Source organism: Rhinopithecus roxellana, chromosome 4 (genome assembly GCF_007565055.1).
Source record: "Rhinopithecus roxellana isolate Shanxi Qingling chromosome 4, ASM756505v1, whole genome shotgun sequence".
Taxonomy (NCBI): Eukaryota; Metazoa; Chordata; class Mammalia; order Primates; family Cercopithecidae; genus Rhinopithecus; species Rhinopithecus roxellana.
Window position 1 is genome coordinate 37,267,072 of NC_044552.1, and position 25,534 is coordinate 37,292,605.

At 44.8% G+C, this 25,534-nt stretch overlaps 1 protein-coding gene across 1 annotated transcript in view; it reads right to left on the bottom strand.

The window, feature by feature from the left end:
• ZNF318 (zinc finger protein 318) overlaps positions 1 to 22,844 on the bottom strand; it is a 34,470-nt gene extending 11,626 nt beyond the window's left edge. The window contains 7 exon segments of the mRNA XM_010369716.2: positions 518 to 819; positions 4,569 to 4,668; positions 7,780 to 7,812; positions 7,814 to 9,262; positions 10,311 to 10,950; positions 18,595 to 18,743; positions 22,294 to 22,844. Of these exon segments, the coding sequence (XP_010368018.2) occupies positions 518 to 819; positions 4,569 to 4,668; positions 7,780 to 7,812; positions 7,814 to 9,262; positions 10,311 to 10,950; positions 18,595 to 18,743; positions 22,294 to 22,692 (3,072 nt within the window). The 5' untranslated portion in view covers positions 22,693 to 22,844.
• Positions 22,845 to 25,534: the final 2,690 nt, after the last annotated feature.

Here is a 25,534-nt window from a genome sequence, read left to right on the forward strand (position 1 = left end):
GATTATGTATGAGAGACAGCAAAGGACACTAAGCAGGAGCATCCAATGTACTAGGAGGAAAAGAAGTGTGACAGAAGCCAAGGGAAAAGAGTTATTTGTAGGAGAAAGTGATTCTCAGCCTCAAATGCTGCTCATTTGAGAAGTAAAACGTATCTACTGACTTTGGCAACATAGTAGTGACCTAGACATGAACACAGTTGCTAAATATTAACCCCGCAAAAGGGTACATACAAGTTGTGAGAAGATCAGAAGCCAGACAGGAGTGGGTTAAGGAGTAAATGCTGGAACAAGAATACAGAAGGTCCTGAACACTAAGGATTTGAGATTCTTTGTGGGCAACAAGGAACTGCTGAAATTCGGAAGAGGAGTACCATGCTCTTATCCATACTGTAAGAAAATAATTATCAAGAGTAAGAACAGTTTGAAAACCTAAGTTAAGAAAATGGTTAGAAAACTTCCATAGGAGTCTAAGGGGGAAAAAAAAAAGATGACAGAAATGGAAAAGCTGAGTTGTTACCTTGTTGGAGGAGGAATTTGAGAACGATGACACCTTTTCTGGGCTCTTGGATTTTTCTGCTTTCCCCGGCTTCTCTGTAGGCTCTTTACTATCACTTAAAGACTTCTGGGATTTATCAAAGATGTTAATTCCCAAGATCTGAGCTACTTTGTCCAGTTCAGATTGCTTCTTTTCTGCCTCTTCTGCCTCTTGCCGTAGCTCTGCGATGTCCTTCATAATGTTATCCTGAAGCCGACTCACCTCCACCAGGAGCGGATCTTTGTGGCCATCCTTCTCCCTTCGTTTCTTGCGCAGCATTTCTCCTGAGTAGTCAAATGTCAACAAAAAGAAGCACAGGGAAAATAAGATGAGTCGTTTTTCATTTACAAGTAGTAATTTGTCAGGGCTTTATGGTTACAAAATCTTTGCCCACAAAAGTTTCTAAGGGTGGCCAGGCGCAGTGACTCATGCCTGTAATCCCAGCACTTTGGGAGGCTGAGGAGGGTAATTGCTTGAGTTCAGGTGCTTGAGATCAGCCTCACTAACATGGTGGAACCCCGTCTATACTGAAAAACACAAAAACTTAGCCAGGTGTGGTGGTGGGCACCTGTAATTCTAGTTACTCAGGAGGCTGAGGCAGGAGAAGTACTTAGACTCAGGAGGCGGAGGTTGCAGTGAGCCAAGATCACACCATTGCACTCCAGCCTGGGTGATAGTGACAGACTCCATCTCAAAAAACAATTTTTTCTTTCTAAGAGCAAGTAAGACTCTCCTTCCACATGGGCTGGTGTAAGTGAAGCTTCTATGAAGGTAAAGGATGGGTTATGACATTATCTTTTGTGTAAAGGTTATAAGGTAAGGATCTATGGATAGGCTTCAGGGGCTCCAGGAACTCCCATAACAGTATATATAATTTTGTGTGTGTCTCTCAAAAACATTAGTAAGTGTTGTAACTATGAATCTAGCAGTTGTCCTGTCTTCAGAGAGCTGAATAATTATTTAGAGGGTAATATATTTGACTTTATCTGATCTAAGGACACTTTAACAATTTCTTCAGTGAGTTTTAGGTTTTGCCTCTGGTTTATCTTTTTTTTTTTTTTTTTTGGTAGAGATGGGGTTTTGCCATGTCACCCAGGCTGGTCTTAAACTCCTGAGCTCAAAGTGATCTGCCTGCTTCAGCCTCTCAAAGTGCTGGAATTACAGGTGTGAGCCACCACACCCTGCTGGCTTATTTAATGTTATCTCCTATTCTAAACTGCAGATCCTCTGGTGGTAATCCTCATAGGATAACTCAGTTTCTCATCCCTAAACAGTCCAAACCCAGACAGAAGCAATTACATCTTCTCCTACTCTCTGTTCTTTCATACTATCAGTATTTAGAAGCCTTGTTATGTTCTTTTCCTCACTGTGTATGTGAATTCCTAAAAGCATAAACAAATGGAATAAAAAGGAAGGCATCAGGGAACATTTTTGTGTGTGTGCGCGCCTAATTTAAGGAAAGACCAGGCACTGCTGCTCATGCCTGTAATCCCAGTGCTTTGGGAGTCCAAAATTCGAGGTTACAGTGAGCTATGACAGCACCACTGCACTCCAGCCTGGGCAACAGAATGAGACCTTGTCTCTTAAAAAAAAAAAAAAAAAAAAAAAAAAAAAGCTGGGCCTGGTGGCTCACACCTATAATCCTAGCACTTTGGGAGGCCGAGGAGGGCGGATCACCTGAGGTCAGAAGTTCGAGACCAACCTGGCCAACATGGTGAAACCCCGTCTCTACTAAAAATACAAAAATTAGCCGGGCATGGTGGCACGCGCCTGTAATCCCAGCTACTCGGGAGGTTGAGGCAAGAGAATTACTTGAACCCGGAAGGCGGAGGTTGCAGTAAGCTGAGATTACGCCACTGCACTCTAGCCTGGGCAACAGAGCAAGGCTCCATCTCAAAAAAAAAAAAAAAAAAAAAAAGAAAGTACTCAAAAATGATGAAGACATATTGAAAGGACACAGGAACTAACTCACAAGGGGTCTCATTGGCCAGATTTGGAACAATGTGTGCATGAAAATAAATAATGATAATAAAACATTATAATGTATCAAACGAAGAATCCATGAATTCATACTCATATAAATGGATAAACAAATGGCAGTGAGGGTTAGGAAGTTCCCTCTTATAGTAGAAAGCCAATAAAGGTAGAAGGAATGAGGAAACTTGAAAAATCACTATTTGATACCATCATAGGCCAGGCACAGTGGCTCATGCCTGTAATCCTAGCACTTTGGGAGGCCGCAGAGCTCAGGAGTTTGAGACCAGCCTTGGAAACATGGCAAAACCTTGTCTCTAGCCCAAAAAAAAAAAAAAAAAAAAATTAGCCAGGCCTGGTGGCTCGTGCCTATGGTCTCAGTTACTCAGGAGCATCACCTGAGCCAGCTGCAGTGAGCTGAGATTGTGCCACTGCCACTATACTTCAGCCTGGGTGACACAGCGAAACCCTGTTTCAAAAATTTTTTTAAATAACTATTATCATAATATCTGGCTCAGGCAAGACTCATGAGTGGATGCTAAAACCAGTGGGTGAAAGTTTGAGGAATAACTGAATATTTACAAGGTCTCAAAGTATCTCCTCTATAAAATACATATTAATTTAAAAAGATAAAATAGTAACTTTATAGTGGAGAAATCTGGCAGACACCACTTTAACCAAATAATTAAAGTTAACGTTACCAGTAATGGGATAAATCAACATCTGATACAAACTGAGCATCAATTCTGTGATAGTCTTGCCAAAAATGAATAACCTGAATTTAATCATAAGGAAACAGACAAATAAAAAATTAAGGGATATTCTACAAAATATGTGACCTCTTATTTTCCAGAATGTTAATGTTATGGAATACAAAGACCCAGATTAAAGAAGAGTATAAGAACATGAAAACTGAATGTGATAAATAATCTTACACTTTCTTTCGCTATAAAGGGCATTAATGGGACAATGTGAAATATGAGTAAGATTGGTAAACTGGATAATAGTATTGTATCACCGCTAATATCCTAATTTTGATAAGTGTATTAAGGGTATGTACCTTCTTTGTTGTTAGGAAATACTTAAGTATTTAGGAGTAAAAGAACATCACATCTACAAGTTACTTTAAAAAGCTCAGAAAAGGCCAGTGCAGTGACTCACGCCTATAATCTCAGCACTCTGGGAGGCCAAGGCAGCAGGATTGCTTGAGGCCAGGAGTTTGAGACCAGCCTGGACAAAACAGTGAAACTCCATCTCTACTAAAACTACAAAAATTAGCCAGGTGTGGTGGCATATACTTGTAATCCCAGCTACTTGGGAGGCTGAGGATTGAGAATCACTTGAATCCAGGAGGCAGAGGTTGCAGTGAGCCAAGATTGCGCCACTGCACTCCAGCCTGGGTGACAGAGTGAGACTCTTTTTCAAAAAAAAAAAAAAAAAAAGTTCAGGAAAAATTACACACACACACACACACACACACACACACACACACACATTGAGAGAGAGAAAAAAAGATAGAGCAAGTGTATTAAAAGGTTAATAATCTGGCAGGGTGTGGTGGCTCATGCCTGTAATCCTAGCACTTTGGGAGGCGGAGGCAGGTGGATCACCTGAGGTGATGAGTTCGAGACCAGCCTGGCCAACATGGCGAAACCCCATCTTTACTAAAAATACAAAAAAAATTAGCTGGGCATGGTGGTAGGTGCCTGTAATTCCAGCTACTTGGGAGGCTGAGGCAGTAGAATCACTTGAACTTGGGGGACAGAGGTTGCAGTGAGTCGAAACCACGCCACTTCACTCCAGCCTCGGCAAAAGAGCAAAACTTCGTCTCAAATCATCATCATCATCATCATCATCATCATCATCATCATCATCACCTGGGAGAAGAGTACCTGAGAATTCTTCGCACTATTATTGCAACTTTTTTGTAAGTTTAATTATGTCAACAAAAAATTTTTTTTTAATGAAGTTTCAGGTTACTGAACCTGTGTGAGAGTAACAAATTTGGGTTTCCTACATAAGTTATTACAAAAAGGCAATCACGCAAAGCAGCTGATACCTTGTTGTTTATGAAGCCGCTCTAACTCGGTCCTAAGATAGTACATCTTCTTCTGGCGGGCTTCCCGGTCATTCTTTAGTTTTTCCCTCTCTTCAATAACCTGCAAAATACAAAATGGTAAGAGAGTCCATCTCCTCCAACATTTCCTTTTCTATTTCTCTCTTCCAGAAGCCTTCATGCTAGACATTATCTGAATGTAAGGATCCAAATGCCTGCACACAGGCTCTGACCTTACAGTCAAAGTGATATTTCGTTCGAAGTTCCAGAATAGAACTGTCCATCTTTTCAAAAACTATACTGTCCAGAAACGTTGCTTTTTTGTTTTTTTGCAGGAAGCATCTAGGGCACTGATAGCAACTATTAGATAGCGGTTCTAAGTTCCAAAGGGAACTATATATATGTTATATATAGAACCATAAAGGAACTATATATGTTATGAGTAAGGGACATATTTCATATTATTTATTTATTTTCACTGCTCCTTGCAAAGCAGGGATAACCCATAGGCAGTGTGCCCAGAGTAGCATGTTGTTTAAACCTCACAACATTTTCTCTATTTTGTAGTCAGAAAACTGAGGTTGGCCGGGCGCGGTGGCTTACGCCTGTAATCCCAGCACTTTGGGAGGCCGAGACGGGTGGATCATGAGGTCAGGAGATCAAGACCATCCTGGCGAACACGGTGAAACCCCGTCTCTACTAAAAAAAAAAAAAAATACAAAAAATCAGCCGTGCGTGGTGGCGGGCGCCTGTAGTCCCAGCTACTCAGGAGGCTGAGGCAGGAGAATGGCGTGAACCCGGGAGGCAGAGCTTGCAGTGAGCCGAGATCGCGCCACTGTACTCCAGCCTGGGTGACAGAGCGAGACTCTGTCTCAAAAAAAAAAAAAAAAAAAAAGAAAACTGAGGTTGTACAAGATTAAGCAGAATACTCAAAGTCACACATTAAGTGTAGATTTAAAATCCAGGTATATCTGCCCTAAAGCTCATGATCTTTCAACTATACTACTACCTAATGGAAAAAAGCAAATATGGCTTGTCTATACTATACCAGCATATAATAGGCTGATATGTGTCTATAACAGACCTATGTATTATCAACACCCTGACTTAAGGACTAGATTTATGAAAGGAAAGAGAAAGTGTATGACCTCCAAACACTGTCTCTGAAGTTTTAAGTTTTGTCTATATTGAACCTATTTCCCTTTCTCAAAAGACTTTTTAGTAAAACTAAAGACTGAAGTTAAGTTTCTATTGAACTTAAATACCCTGAAGTGTTTTTTGTCTTCCCAATAATTGGCTAACACTTTTTAACTGCAAAACACTGAGACTGGCCCTCTATTTTTTTTTCTTCAGGTCTTAACTTTTTTTTTTTTTTTTGAGATGGAATCTTGCTCTGTTGCCCAGGCTGGTGTGCAGTGGCATGATCTCGGCTCACTGCAACCTCCACCTCCTGGGTTCAAGCAATTCTCCTGCCACAGTCTCCTGAGTAGCTGGGACTCCAGGCGTGTGCCACCACACCCGGCTAATTTTTTGTATTTTTAGTAGAGACGGGGTTTCACTGTGTTAGCCAGGATGGTCTCGATCTCCTGACCTCGTGATCTGCCCACCTCAGCCTCCCAAAGTGCTGGGATTACAGGCATGAGCCACCACGCATGGCCAGGTCTTAACTTTTATGAGCAAACGAAATTATACACATTACATTTTTATGTTTCTAAACAAGTACCTTTACAATTAATAGTATTAACTCTTCCACTCAAAATTCTTCTATTAAGTATTCCTTATCTTGATGTAGTTTTCACCTACTGCTCTAAATTATCAGAATTATTAGAATTATATCTTTACCCCAGTCACTGCTTTCTTCCCACAGCCTGGGAACCCAATGAACCTGGATAATATAAAAAATGATTTTAGAGACCAGGCACGGTGCTCATGCCTGTGATCTCAGCACTCCGGGTGAGGCTGGCAGGGGAGGATCACTTGAGCCCAGGAGTTCAAGATCAGCCTGGGCAACACTGAGAAGACCCCATCTCTATATAAAATATATGTACACCTACACACACACACATAATTTTTGAAATAAATAACATGTCAAAAATGTTACTGTTACTCCTGGGCTCTAAGATAAACCAGAACAAGCAAAGTATATTTGTTGGTTTGCTTCAATTATCAAGCAACAACTAATTATTAGCTTTAACTCACATAATCACTACAGGATAAGAATACAGAATTCACTGGGATCAAACAGGCTTACTGATTCTCCTTCACCAAACCCAATTTTGGTTCCCCACTCCACTATGAAATCATATTGAAGACTTCAAGGCTCCCAGTTCCTATCTACAGTGTTTGAAGACCATTAATTTGGATGGAACTAAACTTAAAAAAGAGAAGTCTGGGCCGGGCACAGTGGCTCAAGCCTGTAATTCCAGCACTTTGGGAGGCTGAGGCGGGCGGATCACAAGGTCAGGAGATCAAGACTATCCTGGCTAACACGGTGAAACCCCGTCTCTACTAAAAATACAAAAAAATTAGCTGGGTGTGGTGGTGGGCGCCTGCTAGTCCCAGCTACTCGGGAGGCTGAGGCAGGAGAATGACGTGAACCCAAGAGGCAGAGCTTGCAGTGAGAGATCGCGCCACTGCACTCCAGCCTGGTGGACAGAGCAAGACTCTGTCTCAAAAAAAAAAAAAAAGAGAAGTCTGGCAATCACAATACGACCCAAGGCCAGACTTTTGTTTAGTCCTAATAAAACATGTGTGGGCCAGGCACAGTGGCTCACGTCTGTAACCCCAGCACTTTGGGAGGCCAAGGCGGGTGGATCACAAGGTCAGGAGATCAAGACCATCCTGGCCAATATGGCGAAATCCCCTCTCTACTAAAAATATAAAAATTAGCCAGGCGTGGTGGCGGGTGCCTGTATTCCCAGCTACTCAGGAGGCTGAGGCAGGAGAGTGGCGTGAACCCGGGAGGCGGAGGTTGCAGTGAGATGAGATCGTGCCACTGTACTCCAGCCTGGGAGACAGAGTGAGACTCGTCTTTAAAAAAAAAAAAAGTGTGAAAAACTGAGGAACAATATACATTCCTCAGGGTGATGACGGCAGCCTCCAAAGGACTTCAAGTGAAAGAGCCTTACAAATTTTCAACCCCCTCTAAAAAACATATACAAATATATGATAAAGGAGAAAACTCAGGCACAGGATGCCCAAAGCTAATATTCACCTTCTGCTTCTGGGAAGCACGGTTCTTCTCATCAGGAGATCTTCTCTGGATTATATCTTATGAGTGACGGAATGGACACCTGAACAGGCACTTGGGCCACAGCAATTGAGCCTCGCACAGACTCTTTCTGCTTAGGCTTATCAGGAGTCACAGTGGGGATCACACGCAGATTGGGACGGCTACGAGTAGCTTGTTTGGTTATTGGCATTATCCTGTGTGGTTCAGGTACAGGGTGGTTTGATGGTTGAGAGGTGGGATACATGGGCCATCTTGAGGCTGCATATGCCATGTAATGCCTATATGCATCAAAGGAGGCAGGGGGAATGGCAGGTCCCTGGTAATTTGGAGGTATCCGAGCTGCAGCAAACTGAGAGGCCCTTGGCATGTGAAACTGAGATAAAGCAGCAGTGTGTGGAAGTCTAATTGGGGCAGATGGGGCTGATGGTAACATGCACCTGACTGCAACAGATGACTGAAACCCACTACCAACCACCTCTGGTCCTGAAATATGACCCACTGGATGGTCAGACTTTAGGAATGGAGGGCTATTTTTTGTGAGCAGGTAAGGATCCACAGGAGAAGGTGGGTGGGGATGGGACACCTCTGGAGAGTGGGTATTGCTATGATGTGCCTCCCTGCTCTCTAGTCTGTGGGGATCTGAGGAACGTCGATCAGCTGAGAAGCAGTGGTCAACAGAGGAACAGCGGTCAGCTGAGAAGCGGCGGTCAACTGAGGAACAGCGGTCAGCTGAAAAGTACTGGTCAACTGAGGAACGGCGGTCAGCTGAGGAGCGTAATGATGGCTTCTTGCCATGAAGTCGTTCCTGGGTGCGTGCAGCCAATTGACTAATCTCCGCTACGCCAATATCCAGCCCTATTGTCTTGAGCAAGTCATGGATCTTGGCATATTCTGGATTGGTCTCTTCTAGTGATTCTAGCTTTACAGCTGGAGCTGAAGACGGCAGGGAGCTTGCCTTCTGCCTCGTAACTTCACTCTCAGAGCTCCCAAGGGGCTTTGGTAGAGATTCTGCCTTTAAATCCTCTTCTTCATCCCCATAGAGAAATTTCTCCTCATCTTCAATGTCAGGAAAGCTACGTCGCCTTTTTTCCTGTGTACTAGTAGAATCAGCCAACATGCTCAGAATGCGGGAAAAACCACTGCCATCCTGGCTAGCTCTCTCATGGGGCAGCAGGAAGTCTGTGTGTCGCTCAGGTCCCTCGGCCTTCAAATCCAAATTATCCTTGTGGCATAGAAAACTTCCAAATTTTTCTCTGAGAGGACTGTTGTCTTTGGGAATCCCAGGAAGAGGACCCCATTGGTAGAGGTTGCCCTGAGGTTCCTTCAAGGCAGTCTCTACCATAGTCCCCTTGTTTTCAATCTCTGAGGCAAAAGCAGCAATAGCACCACTTAGTGGAAGGGATGGGTGCCCAGAGTAGAGAGGGTGATCTTGGCTGGAGCTGGTACTGCTAGAAAAACTCTCAAGCTGCAAAGACAAACACAACTGATTTAGTCTTATGCAGAATCTCAGAACATTAGTAACTGAGATAAATTACTTAAATACTTTGGTCTTCCTGAATTAACAGGTGAGATGTAAGTATGGATAAAAGGGAGGACGAATATCCTTAGCCAGATTCAAAATGTGAGTCACCTTATCTCCACGTTTCTGCTGTTAAGAAGGAGAAACAGGAAGTGAGGCAAACTGGATGGAATCCTCACCTTTATCTATGCGTTAAAAGGAATCTGAATTCAAAAGAATTTTAGAGATCCCCTAGCTTGTTTTCTTTTCTATGGATCCCCAAAAGAAAAGAAAAAAAAAAAAAAGAGAGAGAGAGCTCCTTTGGCTGAAGTGGGGACAGGAAACTCTGGAACACTAATTCATCAGCATTCCCTTGCTTGCGAACCTCTTCAGAAGCCTTTATCTCCTAAGAGGACAGCTAAAAACTAGTGGTCTTTCCACTAGTGGTCGGTCTCACCATCCTTTCACAGGTGAGGGAAAAATATCAAGGCTCAGAATGGTGAGGTGACTTGTCTAAAAATCACAGTAAGTTGGTGGCAGAAGAGGGTCCAAAATCAGAATCACCTGATTTCTAGTTCAGTGTCCTACAACTCATACATCTTGTCTTCTCTCTAAAGAGAGATGAGAAAATTGAGGTCACCTCCTCCCTTTGCCCTTCAAGCTTCATTTCCAACAAACCCATATTCAAAGATTGCCAAAGGATAATCCAATTTAAGGAAAAAAACTTATAGTAGATACTCTCCAAAATATCTATTTATTAATATAAAGCCTAATATACAGCAATATAACCCTCTACTGATGCATTAAAAGGCCTACAGTTTCGTTTGGAGAGTCCTAGAAGGTGTAGCTCACAGTCCTAGAAGGTATAGCTCACAATGTTGGTCCAGCATATATTACAAAGACACTATTAGAAACATAGCCCACAGGAAAGTAAACAGGCATTAAGATATTTAGAGAGACTAGCAAGACGCCCTACAAGAAATGCAGCACGCCCTACAAGAAATGCAGCAGAGACCTGCATGGAAGGCTCCATTATGTCCACCTCAATCCGCTTCTTCAAAATGGACTTCTTGGGCATCACAGATACTTCTTCAGGCCGATGCAAAGAATATCCTGGCTCCGATGCTGTTAGGACACCTGACAATCCAGGGATGGAACAGCCAGTACCACCACCATCAACTCCAACCAGCTCCTGACTCAAGCTCCTACTTCGCTCCTCCTCTTCCTCTCGCTTTCGTCTGGCAAGATCCAGTTCTCGAAACTCAGGGTCGAGAAACCTAGGACTTGGGCTTCGTCTACGCTGTCGATAGTTGCGAGTTCCTGATGTAAAACTTGGGTGATCCCCTCCCATGCTGTTAATCTTCACTGTGTCATCATAACGGGGTCTTTTGGCCTCCCGGTTCCTTTCTTCAGATCGTATAGAGTAGCCTTTAAGTTTTTCTCGATTCCGTTCTGTTCCCCGCAAAAGCTCATCATGACAACTGATATGGGGACTATAATCAGATCGATGCAGGAAAGTTTCTTTTGTTCGGTAGTCCTCATCCAGTTGTCCCAAGAAGGGACTGAGAGGCCCTTCCTCCTGGGAAATATATCGCTCAAGACCCCGAGAACACTGGGAGCTTCGAGTGAAGACAGAATCATCAGTCAGGTCATCCCTGAGGAAAAAGAGAAGCATCACTGAACAAATGGACTTTGTCAAGGGGGCTATAAAATGCTTAAGGCAAAAGCCTATTATCATGAAGTCCAAGAATATTTCCTCTCCCTTTCCCTGGGGTGCAAGCAGCTTTGGCCTCTAACCAAGAGTTAATATTACCAATATATCTAGACAGAGTTCTTGGGTAATATCTTTGACTAGACTTGGGGCATGCAAAACATCATGCAAGTTACACAACTCCACACAAGCTAAATTCTAGCTCTTTGCTATTGAAAGTGTAGGGCGGACCAAAGAGCATTAGTATTACCTGGGAACTATTTAGAAATACAGCTTCTCAAAGCTCCACCCCAAGCAGATCTGAACTAGAATATGCATTTTAACAAGATCTCAAGGTGATTTTTTTTGTACTTTAAAGTTTGAGAAACACCAATCCAGATCAATGGGATTTTTTTATTTTGTTTTGTTTTGTTTTGAGACAGAGTCTCGCTCTGTCGCCCAGGCTGGAGTGCAGTGGCGTGATCTTGGCTCACTGCAACCTCCACCTCCCTGGTCCAAGCGATTCTTGTGCCTCAGCCTCCTAAGTAGCAGGGATTACAGGTATGCACTACCACGCCGGCTGATTTTTTTGCATTTTTTTCGTAGAGATGGGGTTTCACATGTTGGCCAGGCTGGTCTCAAACTCCTGACCTCAGGTGATCCGCCCGCCTCAGCCTCCCAAAGTGCTGGGATTACAGGTGTAAGCCTCCGCACGTGGCTCAGAACAATGGTTTTAAAGCTGTGTTCCAGAGGTTGTAAAGAGTGCTCAAGAGCTACTAAAATAAAGGAGGTACTAAAAAAGCAGAACCAGCAGGGCTCTGGACCTTCTACCCCAGTTAAATCATACTATATCCAACTTTAAGTCTGTATATTAAGGTTCTAACAATTCAATTGGAAAAAAAAGTTTCACTATAGGGTAACTTTTTAAAAAAACGATTATTCTAATTAGCATGATTTTCTCATAAGTTTTAGAAGGTTCTCCAATGCTTTGCCTCGATGGTTCACATATTAAAAACCAAAAAACTCTCTCACAGCCTGTTTTGTCACCCTCTTTGCCTTCTCTGGATATCTACAAAAACTCTGCTATTCTCAGGCTTAGAAACGAGAAAGTGATGGTTTGGTTCACCATACATTTTTATTTCATTAAATACAAAGGTCTCAGACCTTTGAGGCATGAGGTAAAAATCCAGGATGGGACATCTATTCTTTTAGCTGAGAACTCTATACCACACCCAATAGTCCTAACCTTCTCGGGGGCTATGGCTATGACACAAAATGACAGTTTCTGATTTAAGTCATAGACAGAAATAAAGATCCTCTAGCACTTTATGTATGAAATTTCTAAATAATCTGAATAAAAAAATAAAAGTTCTTACATGTCACTCACATTCCAGAGTGAATTATCAACTAGAGGATGGTAACTATTAGTGTCTTCTGCAGTTTCTAGTAGCTACTTTTGTTTTTTGTGAGTTTCTAGAAATGACTTTTCCTAGTTTTTTTAGTAGTTGCTTTCCTATCTCTGAGACTATGCCAGCAGAACCTCAAAACATTGTCTTTTCTTATTCACCAGCCTGCCTTTGTTCAAAGTTGTAGACCTAGGAATAAATGTATGAAAGGTTATCAAGGACAAATTTTATTTACCTTCTCTAACAAGAATGCCACCTGTGGGAATCCAGGTTTCTGCTACCCACCTTCTTCCCAAGAATTTGGGAAATGTTGAGGTTTCAATGTAGTATGAAATAGGAATAAATGGGAATAAACCAAGGATGATTTCTGAAATCAAACTGGGGTAAAAATTTTTCTCTATAGGTCTGTCAGCCATAAACACACCTATTTCCAGAGAGGAATGTTCATGAGTTGAGTCACTCCATTGTCAAAACACCATTTACCACACAAGAAGTCTCTGATCGTATTATTATAGGGAGAGAAAACAAGCTCGATGAGGAGCGGCAAGTTCATTCACACTCCGACATTCAGCTCCCCACTAGAACTATTACATGTCACCATGAAATGGCATACTAGCCCAAGACCTAATCCAGTACTATCAAGAAGCTATAAATGAGATGGTTCTCAAAAAGCCTCCGTCCAGACTTGGAATCTCCAGTAGAATGAGACAGAAAAAAGGCATAAAAACAGTTTTCTTAATAAAGCTATCACATATCGCATAAATCAGGATGCTTATTAGAAGCTCATGTCCTCCTTCCCCAGAACTCCAAAAGGATATGAGAAGAGAACTGGCTGTAGTAGGAGTGAGCCCTAAAAAGAGTACAATCTCCTATACCCTGAAAGAGTCCAGCGATGGACACTCCCTGAAAGCCTTGGTTAAGAGTTCAACTGTTTTCTCAAATAAGGTCTATCTATTTAAAAAACTGATTGCTGGAGTTGGGTAATGAGGACATGGGGGTTCACTATACTATTCTACATTTTTGTGTTTACAAATCTCTGTTAAACAAGTTTTAAAAAAATGTATATATGTCCATATAAAAACTTTTATACCGATGTTCAGAGCAGCATTAATCATAATTGCTAAAAGTGAAAAGAATCCAAATGTTATCCATTCATTCACCACTGATGAATGGATAAACAAAACGTGGTATACCCATACAATAAAATATTATCAGCGATAAAAAGGAATGCTACAAACACGGATGAAACTTAAAAAAAAATCCTAAGTGAAAGAAGCCAGTCACAAAAGACCACATATGATTCTATTTATATGAAATGTCCAGAATACGCAAATCTGTAGAGACAGAAAGTACATTAGTGATTGCCCATGGCTGGGGGTAGGGCGGAGGGAGTAATGGCTGAAGGCACAGAGCTTCTTTTTGTCTTTTTTTTTTTTTTTCCTTTTTGTGGAGAACGGGGTCTCGCTGTATTACCCAGGCAGGTCTCGAACTCCTGGGCTCAAGCTATCCTCCCGCCTCTGCCTCCCTGAGAGCTGGGATTACAGGAGTGAGCCACCGCGCCCGGCGGCACAGAGCTTCTTTCTGGTACAATAAAAATGTTCTAAAATTTACTGTAGTGAGGGATGCACAACTCTGAATATACCAAAAATCACTGTACACTTTAAATGGGTGAATTATATAGTATACAAATTGTATCTCAATAAAGCTGTTAAAAAATGTATATATATTTTAAAAGGTCCTTCAGAGCCTACACTCTCTATTCTTTTCTGTTGATGAGACCCAAAAATGCCCCGAGAAAGCTGTTTGCTTCTATTCCCTAAAGTAAATCAGAGGGGAAAAAAATCCTACTCCTTCAATCTATCAGAATAAGGACAAGGAATTAGGAGATAAGCTGGGCACAGTGGCTCACACCTATAATCTTAGCACTTTGAGAGGCCAAGGCAGGAGGATTGCTTGAGGTCAGGAGACTAGCCTGGACAACATAGATAGACCCCCCAATTTCTAAAAATTTCTTTTTTAATTCACCAGGTATGGCAGTGTAGCCCACAGTCCTAGCTACTCTGAAGACTGAGCTGGGAGGACCACTTGAGCCCAGGAGTTTGAGGTTACAGTGAACTATGATCACGCCACTGCACTCCAGGCTGGGCAACAGAGCGAGACATTGTCTTTTAAAAAGATAATGATTTTTTAAAAATAAACAGCTCCATGAATGGAACATTAAATGTGCAAATTACTTTGATGAACAGGAGAAATCAACCTCACATCCACAGGTCTTTAGAAGCCAAGTGTTTTAGAATTTTTCACATTACCTGTTCATGTTCCCTTTTGAGAAGAATTACAGTCCTACATATAGGGCTGCTAAGGTGAAGAGACACTAAAACCCAACTTCGCTATCATCCAAACCTGATATAAAACTTAACAGATTCAATAAAGGAAGAGAAAGAATACTAGAGTCTCAGAAAAAAAACAAATAAATAAACATCTGGCCAGGCATGGTGGCTCACGACTGCAATCCCATCACTTTGGGAGGCTGAGGCAGGAGGATCACATGAGCTCAGGAGTTTGAAACCAGCCTAGGCAACATAGTGAGAACCCCATCTCTACAAAAATAAAGGTAGTGTGTGCCTGTATTCCTAGCTACTTGGGAGGCTGAGGCAGAAGAATCACTTGAACCCAGGAGTTAGAGGCTACACTAAGCTATGATCGTGTCACTGCACTCCAGCTTGGGTGACAGAGTGAGACCCTGTCTCTTAAAAATAAATTTAAAAGGGGTTGGGCGCAGTGGCTCACACCTGTAATCCCAGCACTTTGGGAGACCGAGGTCGGTGGATCACAAAGTCAGCAGATCACAAGGTCAGGAGTTCGAGAACAGCCTGGCCAACACAGTGAAACCGCATCTCTACTAAAAATACAAAAAATTAGCCGGGTGTGGTGGCCCGCACCTGTAATCCTAGCTACTCAGGAGGCTGAGGCAGGAGAACTGCTAGAACCCTGGAGGCGGAGGCTGCAGTGAGCTGAGATTGTACCATTGCACTCTAGCCGGGCAACAGTGCAAGACTCTGTCTCAAAAAATAAATTAATAAATAATTTTTAAAAAACTAAACATCTACATACACTTTTTCTTTTTTTTTTTTTTCTGAGACAGAGTCTTGCTCTGTGCAGTGGTGCAATCTGGGCTCACTGCAAACTCTGCCTCCCAGGTTCAACCTTCTCCTGCCTCAGCCTCTGGAGTAGCTAGGAGTACAGGCATGCACCACCACTGGGTAATTTTTGTATTTTTGGTAGAGACAGGGACTCACCATATTGGCCAGGCTGGTCTTGAACTCCTGACTTCAAGTGATTAGCCCACCTCAGCCTCCTAAAGTGCTGGGATTACAGGTGTGAGCCACTGCCCCAGGCCCAAACATCTACATACAAAGGATATAAATGGCCTGTATCATTGGTTGAAGACTAGACTCACTGTCAGGAGACATCCTGAGTATGCCAATGGTCCTGTGGCCTGGTTTTAATGGACAGTAATTATCCACACAAACCATACTGAACAAAAGGGAAAGAAGAGAAATGTGTAGGGGGCAAACAGTATTTTTTAAATGGCTTTGTATCTCTGTTTAGAACCTCAATCTCACTTTCTCTAAAGTAGACCCGTGTCTCTGAAACACATGATTCTAGAAAGAAGACTGCTGCCCCAAACTCCCTAAGAGGAAAAATTTTAATTTTTGTAATTTAAAAATACAATTAGTTATCTGAAGCACATGTGCATAACAAAGTTTATGCAAAGGGGAAGTGACATCCTAGGCCTAAGAAGAGGAACTGCTGAAACTAACTCAAAACCTCAGCAAAGAATGAAGACAATCATACTACGTACCACCTACCCAGACTACCTACTCAATCATTTCCCAAAACAGAAGCAGCCAGAAGGGCAAGGGCTACTGCTTCAATTAAGTAATACAGTCACATATCTTGAGGCCCTTTAGAAGCTTCAATGTTATATGACATAAGACTATTCTGCCTTGCTTCTTCTATGAGAAAACACCAAATGGCGGATGATGTCAGTGGGAGGGGTGGGGTGGGTGCAGAGGCCCAGGGGCCCTGGGATGGGGAACTGCGGTGGCTTCCGTGGAGGGGCTGGGGTTGTAGCCGTGGATGGGGCTGAGGCTGCGGAGCTCATGGAGGCAAGGCCAAAGATAAGGAGTGGATGCCTGTCACCAAGCTGAGCTGCTTGGTCAAGGACATAAAGATCAAGTCCCTGGAGAACTAACTCTTCTCCCTGCCCATCAAGGAATCTGAGATCATTGACTTTTTCCTGGGGGTCTTTCTCAAGGATGAGGTGTTGAAGATTATGCCAGTGCAGAAGCAGACCAACACTGGCCAGTGCACCAGGTTCAAGGCATTTATTGCCATCAGGGACTACAATGGCCACATCGGTCTGGGCGTTAAGTGCTCCAAGGAGGTGGCCACTGCCATACGTGGGGCCATCATCCTGGCCAAGCTCTCTATTCTCCCTGTGCACAGAGGCTACTGGGGGAACAAGATCCACAAGCCCCACATTGTCCCTTGCAAGGTGACAGGCCACTGCAGCTCTGTGCTGGTGCGCCTCATCCCTGCGCCCAAGGGCACTGGCATCGTCTTAGCCCGTGTCCAAGAAGCTGCTCATGATGGCTGGTATCGATGACTGCTACACCTCAGCCAGGGGCTGCACTGCCACCCTGGGTGGCTTTGCCAAGGCCACCTTTGATCCCATCTCTAAGACCTACAGCTACCTGACCCCCCACCTCTGGAAAGAGACTGGATTCCCTATCAGGAATTCACTGACCACCTCATCAAGACACACACCAGAGTCTCTGTGAAGAGGACCCAGGCTCCAGCTGTGGCTACAACATAGGGTTTTTTTTTTTTTTTTTTTTTTTTTTAAGAGACGGAGTCTCACTTTGTCGCCCAAACTGGAGTGCAGTGGCCGGATCTCAGCTCACTGCAAGCTCCGCCTTTTGGGTTTACGCCATTCTCCTGCCTCAGCCTCCCGAGTAGCTGGGACTATAGGCGCCTGCCACCTTGCCCGGCTAGTTTTTTGTATTTTTTAGTAGAGACGGGGTTTCACCTGGTTAGCCAGGATGGTCTCGATCTCCTGACCTTGTGATCCGCCCGTCTCGGCCTCCCAAAGTGCTGGGATTACAGGCTTGAGCCACCGCGCCCGGCCCAACATAGGGTTTTTATATAAGAAATATAAAGTGAATTAGGCCTGGGGAAAAAAAAAAAAGACTGTTCTGCCTTGCTTCACTGCATCCACAGCCAATGGAACTTTGAAGTATTACCAACGGCAAAACTGGTCCTCAGACTTCCTGCCCAGCTCTCCCCCACCCGTCTAGATATGCTCTGTTCAACAATGCAAGTGACAGTCTCAGTTTGAAACTACATTACATTGATTTATTGCTACTGCTACTCATTTGTCAAAACTCCCAACGTGCTGGGCAGAGACCATAACAGTCAAGGTCTCAGCTCTGAGAAAGAGTGCTTTCCTGAACTTCCATCCATACTTTGATTTTTGTGAGCTGAAAAACACCTGATGTGATTATTTACATTCTATATATGGTTAAGTTTCTAGCACCTGAAGTCTATATCCAACTCTCTTGGGTGTATCTACCCTTCCTCAGCACTCAATAGTTGTAAAATGATAACTGAACTTAAACATTTTTGAAGGTCTCTAGCTTTTTATTAATATTTTATCTACTTCACATCACATACACACATATATTAGACATGAACTTATCTAAACCCTTTCTGAATCTATGTTTCAGCCTGGATAAGCTAAAAAATAACACCATTTTAAAAAGACTTCCCATTTTGTCCAGAACTTTTCTTTGTAAAGGGACCTCTCATAGTTTCACTGTTTTTGAATCTATACCATCTCAACTGTTCTTGGTTTGGAGGACTCTGATTATGTCCCCTCAGCCTCTTCTTTCTAGTCAGACTAGCATGACCTTTTTAAAGTCTTTTTTTCTATACAATTTATTCAGCAACAGAGTCTATACATCATTATACTCTTCCCACTTAGAAATTCTATCCCAATGTTATATTTTGTACTGGGCACGTGGTATAGGAAATAACTTTAGAGCTGGCACCATCCTTTCAAATATATCATTCAGAAAACAGCAACATTTCTGCCTTCAAGTACTAGTATAGTATGTACTGCCGTAGGTGATGCCTACCTGTCCATGTCTTCCAGATTATCCACTGGTGACCCCAGCCGATCACTAAGCCGTCGCCGTTCTGGTGTGCTAACACAGAAGTGGTCATTGCCAACAGTGATCCTTAAGCTCTTCTCCAAAGAGTCAGAACGCAGACCAGGAGAGCGTCTCTACACAAGTAAAAGATAATAAAGTTAGTCAATAGGGTCAAGACATCCCTGTATCCAAAAACATTCTCCTCCCTAGTTACAAAGTTAGCCAGGCATGGTGGCTCATGCCTGTAAACCCAACACTTAGGGAGGCTGAGATGTATTGGCCCAAGCAAGAATGTGAGACCAGTCTGGGCAACACAGACTCCACCTCAATTTAAAAAGTTTAAAATTAGCCAGGTATGGGGTGCACACCACACCCGTGGTCCCAACTACTCAGGTGGCTGAGGTGGGAGGACAGCTTAAGCTTGGGAGGTCAGGGCTGCAGTGAGCCATGACTGCACCACTGCACTCCAGCCTGGGCAATGAGCAGGACCTTGTCTCAAAAACAAAAAACAAAAAACCACCCCGCAAAGTTGGGGTTCAACAAGGTGAGAAATGGTTATGGTAAGACACTATTCCAAAAATAAAGCACTTTCTAAAAATTATTTTCTTAGAGAGAAAAGCCCATACCTCTAACTCTCCTAAACAGTGACCTCTCATTCTTATTGGGCATGGGAAAAGAGAAGTGAATAAAGTCCCTGCTCTCAGAACCTACATATTTCTAGTGAAGGAGGGAAGCCAAAAAGAAGTTTAAAAAAAAAAAAAAAGTACTTCTGGCAAGTGCTATAAAGTCATTAAAATATGATATCATAAAAGGAGTTACTTCAGATAGAATGGTTAGAAAAGGTTTTTCTCAGGTGATAACCTGAGGCCTGAATGATGACATGTCAGCCTTGCAAAGAACAGGTAGAAGGATGTTTCAGGCAAAGGAAAGAATCACCTCAGTATTGAGCTTGGTGTATTTTAAGTAACAGAAAAGCGGCCAGTGTGGCTGCAGCAAAGTGACAGAAGAGGAAAAGATAGGCAGAAACCACGGTTGGGAAATTTGGATTTTATCCTTAGTGCAATTAAGTTACAGGAGGGTTTTACACAGGATAGTGATATCATCTGACTACATTTCTCCTCCAGATGCTTGCACAGCACACCCTCACCTCCTTCAGATCTTTATTCAAAAATCACCTTCCCAGAAGGCCTTCCCTGACTACTCTATCAAGGCCTTCCCTGACTACTCTATCAAAAATTTTACCTCCCTGGGCCAGGCATGGTAGCTCATGCCTGTAATCCCAACATTTTGGGAGGCTGAGGCAGGAGAATCACTTGAAGCCAGGAGTTTGAGACCAGCCTGGGCAACACAGTGAAATCCCTCCCCACACCAAAAAATTTTTTAAAAATAAAATCAGCTGGGATGTGGTACATGCCTGTAGTCCCAGCTACTCAGGAGGCTGAGGTGGGAGGATCGTTTGAGTATGGCAGTATGAGACTGCAGTGAGGTATGATCACACCACTACACTCCAGCATGGGTGACAGAGCACGACTCTATTAAACACACACAAACTGTAACTCCCTTCTCTGCTTTTAGTACTTCTTTTTTTCCTTTTTTTGAGACGGAGTCTCGCTCTGTCACCCTCAGTCTGGAGTGCAGTGGCAGGATCTCAGCTCACTGCAAGCTCCGCCTCCCGGGTTCATGCCATTCTCCTGCCTCAGCCTCCCAAGTAGCTGGGACTACAGGTGCCCGCCACACACCCGGCTAATTTTTGTATTTTTAGTAGAGATGGGGGGTTTCACCGTGTTAGCCAGGATGGTCTTGATCTCCTGACCTCGTGATCCGCCCGCCTCGGTCTCCCGAAGTCCTGGGATTACAGGCGTGAGCCATGGTGCCCGGACCTATTTTAGTACTTCTTAGTCCTTCTTAGTACTTAATTACATTTAACATACCATGGCGTTTCTAACTTCATCTTATTATCCAACTCTCCCTGCTACAATACTAACTCTATAAGGATAGGAGTTTTTGCCTGGTTTGTACTTTGTTGTATCCGCAGGGCAGTCCAGAACAGTGCCTAATGCAAAGTAGATGCTCAATAAATACATGTCAATGTATAAAGTGAGGGCTTAAAAATCATTTTGATTTCTGGGTACCCTCCAGAATAAACTGGAGGGTAGCAAGAGCGGAGCGTAAAGGAGCCAAATACAACAATCCATGCAAGAAGTAATAGGGCTTAGACCAGAGTGATGGCAGGAGGAGGGCAGTTTTGGGGATTATTCTAGAGGTAAGGCTAATGGGTTAGACAGATGAGGTAATCTGACAAATTAGATGTGGGAACAAGGGAGATGACTGTTTCTGATGTAAGCAATGGATGATGCTATTTACTCAGACAGAAAAGACCAGAGCAAATACATTGTGCATTGGAGAAGAAAAGGAGGTTGTGGAAACAAGCATTCTGTTCTTGCTTCCTCTGTAGTGACTGCCACCCACACTGGCACTGCTCAACTGAGTATCTTAACATAGTGACAAAACAATTAACCCCTGACCAAAGTACTCACAGTACTTACATACATGTTAGAGAGCCACTCAAAAAAGCAGAACTTTGTTACTAAGTTGAAAAAAAGAGGCCGGGCATGGTGGCGGGCACCTGTAATCCCAGCTACTTGGGAGGCTGAGGTGGGAGAACTGATTGAACCCGGGAGGCGGAGGTTACAGTGAGCTGAGATCGCGCCATTGCACTCCAGCCTGGGCAACAGAGTGAGACTCTTTCTCAAATAATAATAAAAAGATTGAAGAACTAAAAATAAAACAAATTCCCAAACACCAGACTCTACCTAGAGGATCTCTTGGGGTGGTGGTTATGGTTAAAGGTCAACACTATTTCTAAAACTAATCTCATGCTCCGTTCCTCTAGCAGTGAAACATAGCGGTTCAAATCACGGGTTTGGGGAACCAGGAGGATCTGAGTTGAATCACAGCTCCACCACTTAGCCGTGTCACCTTAGTCGAGTTACTTGAATCTCTCTGGGTTGGTTCCTCGGCTGTACAACAAGGAATAATATTAACGGCCTCACTTCAAAGAGTTGTGAGGGTTAAAAGAATGTGTCAAGTGAAAGGCTAGGCATAATTGCTGGCACAGAACTTGATGAAGAGTTAGTGGCTATGGCAATGACTGTGGTCCTGCACACTTCATTCCGAAGCAGCAGCTCCAATTCATTTAAGCTAACAGTTTACACTCTAGACGTAAAGCCTGGTAGGGTTCAAGTGTCCCTAACTCGCCACAAAAACTGACATTTCTGCTTTTTTCCCCTAAGATCCAGGGAGGCAGCTCAGGTTTAAGGGGATGAAAACAACGGAACCCCGAGAACACGTCAACTCTACAAAAAGTACCAAGGCACACGGTTTGGACGAAATGCCCCTCGCCTTGGCAAACTTTCCACACCTCACCCGGCGTGAGAGAAAACAGCCTATTCCTAAGGAACGGAGCGCGCACTCCCGACCAGGCGCCCGTGCGCTCCCGAGTCCGTTATTGTGTCAACGCTCCCGGGTCTGACAGAAGCCTCCAGGCTCGGCATCCCCAAGGGAGTTGGCCGGAGGCTTCGCGCTTAAGACCCTGGTCTGGAGGCCCCGGGCGTTTCTGGAAACGGGAATTCCGGGCGAGGGGGCTGGGAGATGGAGGGAGTCCTGGACGAGGGGTGGGATTACCCGGCTGCCGCTGTCGCCTGGATGGTCTCCGCGGCCGTCCCGGGCATAGTCGGCGCGGGACTCCCCTCGGCTGCTGCCTCTGAAGCCGGCCGGGCCTGGCGGGAAGAGTCGTCGGCCCCGCGGTGGCGACGGGGAGCCGCGACGGGCCCGAGGCGGGGACGGGGAGACGCGACGACCCCGTGGCGGGGACGGCGAGGCGCGGCGGCCGCGGTGCCCTGAGGGCGAGCGGGGTCGGCGAGCCGGGGTCCGCGACGAGGAGCCGGAGGGCGGAGGCGGCGGTGAGCTGCGGCGAGCCGGGCCTGAAGAGGAGCCAGAGCTGCGGCCGCTGCGCGGGCCGCCCCCGCCGTCGTCTTTAGGCCGGTGGGAAGAGACGGAGGAGCGAGCGCTGCTGCGGTACATGGTTCTCGCAGCGGCGGCCACGGCGACAGCTCTGACCCGGGGGCGCCCTAGACGCAGGCCCTGAGCGCGCCGCCGCAGCTGCAGCCGCCGCCACCTCGGCCGCTGCGCGCTGCCTCAGTCGCGGGAGCAGCCCCCTCCCCTCGGCCCCGCGTCGCCCCGGGGGCCTGGCCGAGCGCGCCCCCGCGGCTGGCGGTTGGAGGGCGCGAGCACGCGTCCGACACACCCCCCCCCCCCCCCCCCCGCCTCCGGGGTTCCCCGCTCCTCCACTCAGGGAGCGGCCGCAGGAACCAAGAAAAGTGGGGAGGAGCACAGACGCCGGTGCGAGGCTGGGCGAGAGGAGGGGAAGCGAAGCGCGCGCCCTGAGCGCTGCACGCCCCGCCTCCGAATCCTCAAGATGGCGGCCGCCGAGCCACCCACTTCCCCTCCCCCGACGGCCACGTGACCCCCGGGGCCTCCGCGCGGGGTGGGCGGGGAGGAAGGAAGTGCTTCCCTGGAGAGGAGCCTGGTTTTCCGGGATGGTCCAGGCCTTGGGACTTAGGGGTTTGGAGACTGTGCGGAGGTCTTCGCTCTTTCCTGTTGCCCCTCAGGCCTCTTAATTTAGGGATGGACACGAAATGGTTGAAAACCATTCGTGAGAATATAAGCGGGCCTGAAAACGTTAGCTGTGTCGGAGGTTACGGACCCGGCAGGAGCGCCCACCAAAGTCCTGGCCCCCCTGCGGAAGCAGCACGACCCGCATTAGTTTACTTTCCAGTTTGCCTAATTTCTGGAGGTTGAAATTGAGGATGGGAAAGTACAAGTGGAGGTGGTGGACGAGAATCAAACCCAAAATAGACTTTGTCAGGCCTCTGAGCCCAAGCTAAGCCATCATATCCCCTGTGAGCTGCACGTATACATCCAGATGGCCTGAGGCAACTGAAGATCCACAAAAGAAGTGAAAATAGCCTTAACTGATGACATTCCACTATTATGATTTGCTCCTGCCCCACCCTGACAGGATATATTCTCCCCCTCGCCCTTAAGAAGGTGCTTTGTAATATTCTTCCCACCCCCTTAAGAAGGTACTTTGTACGCCTATCCCAAACCTGTAAAAACTAATGATAATCCCACTGCCCTTTGCCGACTCCTTTTTCGGACTCAACCCGCCTGCACCCAGGTGAGATAAACAGCCTGGTTGTTCACATAAAGCCTGTTTGGTGAACTCTTCACACAGACACACGTGACATTAGTTAAGTTTTCGAGCTGTTTTCTGACTAAAGTACTTGTGGTCATGGTGGAAGTCCCTCACTACCAGGGACCCACATCATGACAGACTGGAGGCCTGGCGAGTTTTTGTAAGAGATTCAGGCATGCCCCCTCCCCTGGCCTAAGTCCAGAATTTTCCTAGATGCCAGTCTCAGGGCTCTGCATCCTAAATACAAGAGTGGGCCAGGCGCGAAGGGTCACGCCTATAATCCCACCATTTTGGGAGGCCGAGGCAGGAGGATTGCTTGAGCCTGGGAGTTCAATACCAGCCTGGGCAACGTAGAAGGACCCCCATTTCTAAAAAAAAAAAAAAAAAAAAAAAAAAATTTTGCCGGGTGTGGTGGCACGTTCCTGTACCCCAGCTGCTTGGCAGGTTGAGGCTGCAGTGAGCTGTCATCATGCCACTGCACTCCAGCCTGGGTGACAGAGTGAGACCCTCTCTCAAATACATCTCTATATATCTATATATTTATAGATATATATATCCATTTCCATACGTTCTTATAATGGCATATACTCAGTAAAATGTATAAAATGTTTACTAGTTGACTTTCACCCAGCTTCACATTTTATATAATTCATATAAAATAAGAAACCAATAACTTATTTTAATGGAAAAAATAATAAAAATATGCCAGAGGTGTATGCCCTGTCTTTATTAGAGTATATATGGATTTTGGTTACCCATACTTTTGGTAGGACTTAATAAATGTGAAGAAAATGTAAATCAGTGTGTATAGATAGTTGGAGTCAATAAATTTTAAATCATGTTTGTTATATTCTGTATCAACTTTTCCTCCTCGACCCGTTTCTAATACTGAGTATTTTTATCAAAGGAGCTGGGGTGTTTCAAGACGGGGAGACATGGTGTATAATCAGAAAACTCTTCTGCTTCCCCTTCACACTTGCTGTATGCATAGTTCTATGTCCTGCATGAAATCTCTTGCAGATCCTTTCACTTTTCAAGTATTTTTCAGTCATGAGAGTAGTCATATTGCAGTAGAAAATCTATAGCACAGAACAAAACTTTAAACTTTATTCAGGCTAAAGGTTCTCCCCTACCCCTGCTCTTACCTGCTTCATACTTGAAACTTGCTATATTAAAAGTGCTATGGTAGGTTTCTCCACATCCCTGCCTTTGCTCCTCAAAGTTTACTCCTCCTCTCCCACTGGCTAGCTGCTATTTCTGACCCCTTCCTCCCAGGAGGAGAAGGGATTGGAGGGAAAGAACACAGACGTTCCTGGTTAGTGCAGGATGCTGTTATCTTCCAAAATTGGTTCCCTATGGACAAGGAGGAATCACAAATGTTGGCTTTTCTCTCTTATGCACCTTTGTGGGCTTTTTTAGAACTCTCTTGCTGGGAGTTAGGCAGTGGTCCTCCTCTGGTTCACTGTCTATGACTCCCCTCCCCCCAGTCTTTGGCCTTCTGGGGGAGGCTTACCCCATGTGAAACTTATTCCCCTGGCAGGAGTCCCTTTCCTCTCTGGTTATCTCTCATGGGACAGATCCCTTTTAAATGACTCCAAGTTGGTTAACTTGTAGGTCCACTTGGCTCACAGGATAACTCATGCATCTTTACCTCAGTGGCGAGGGCAA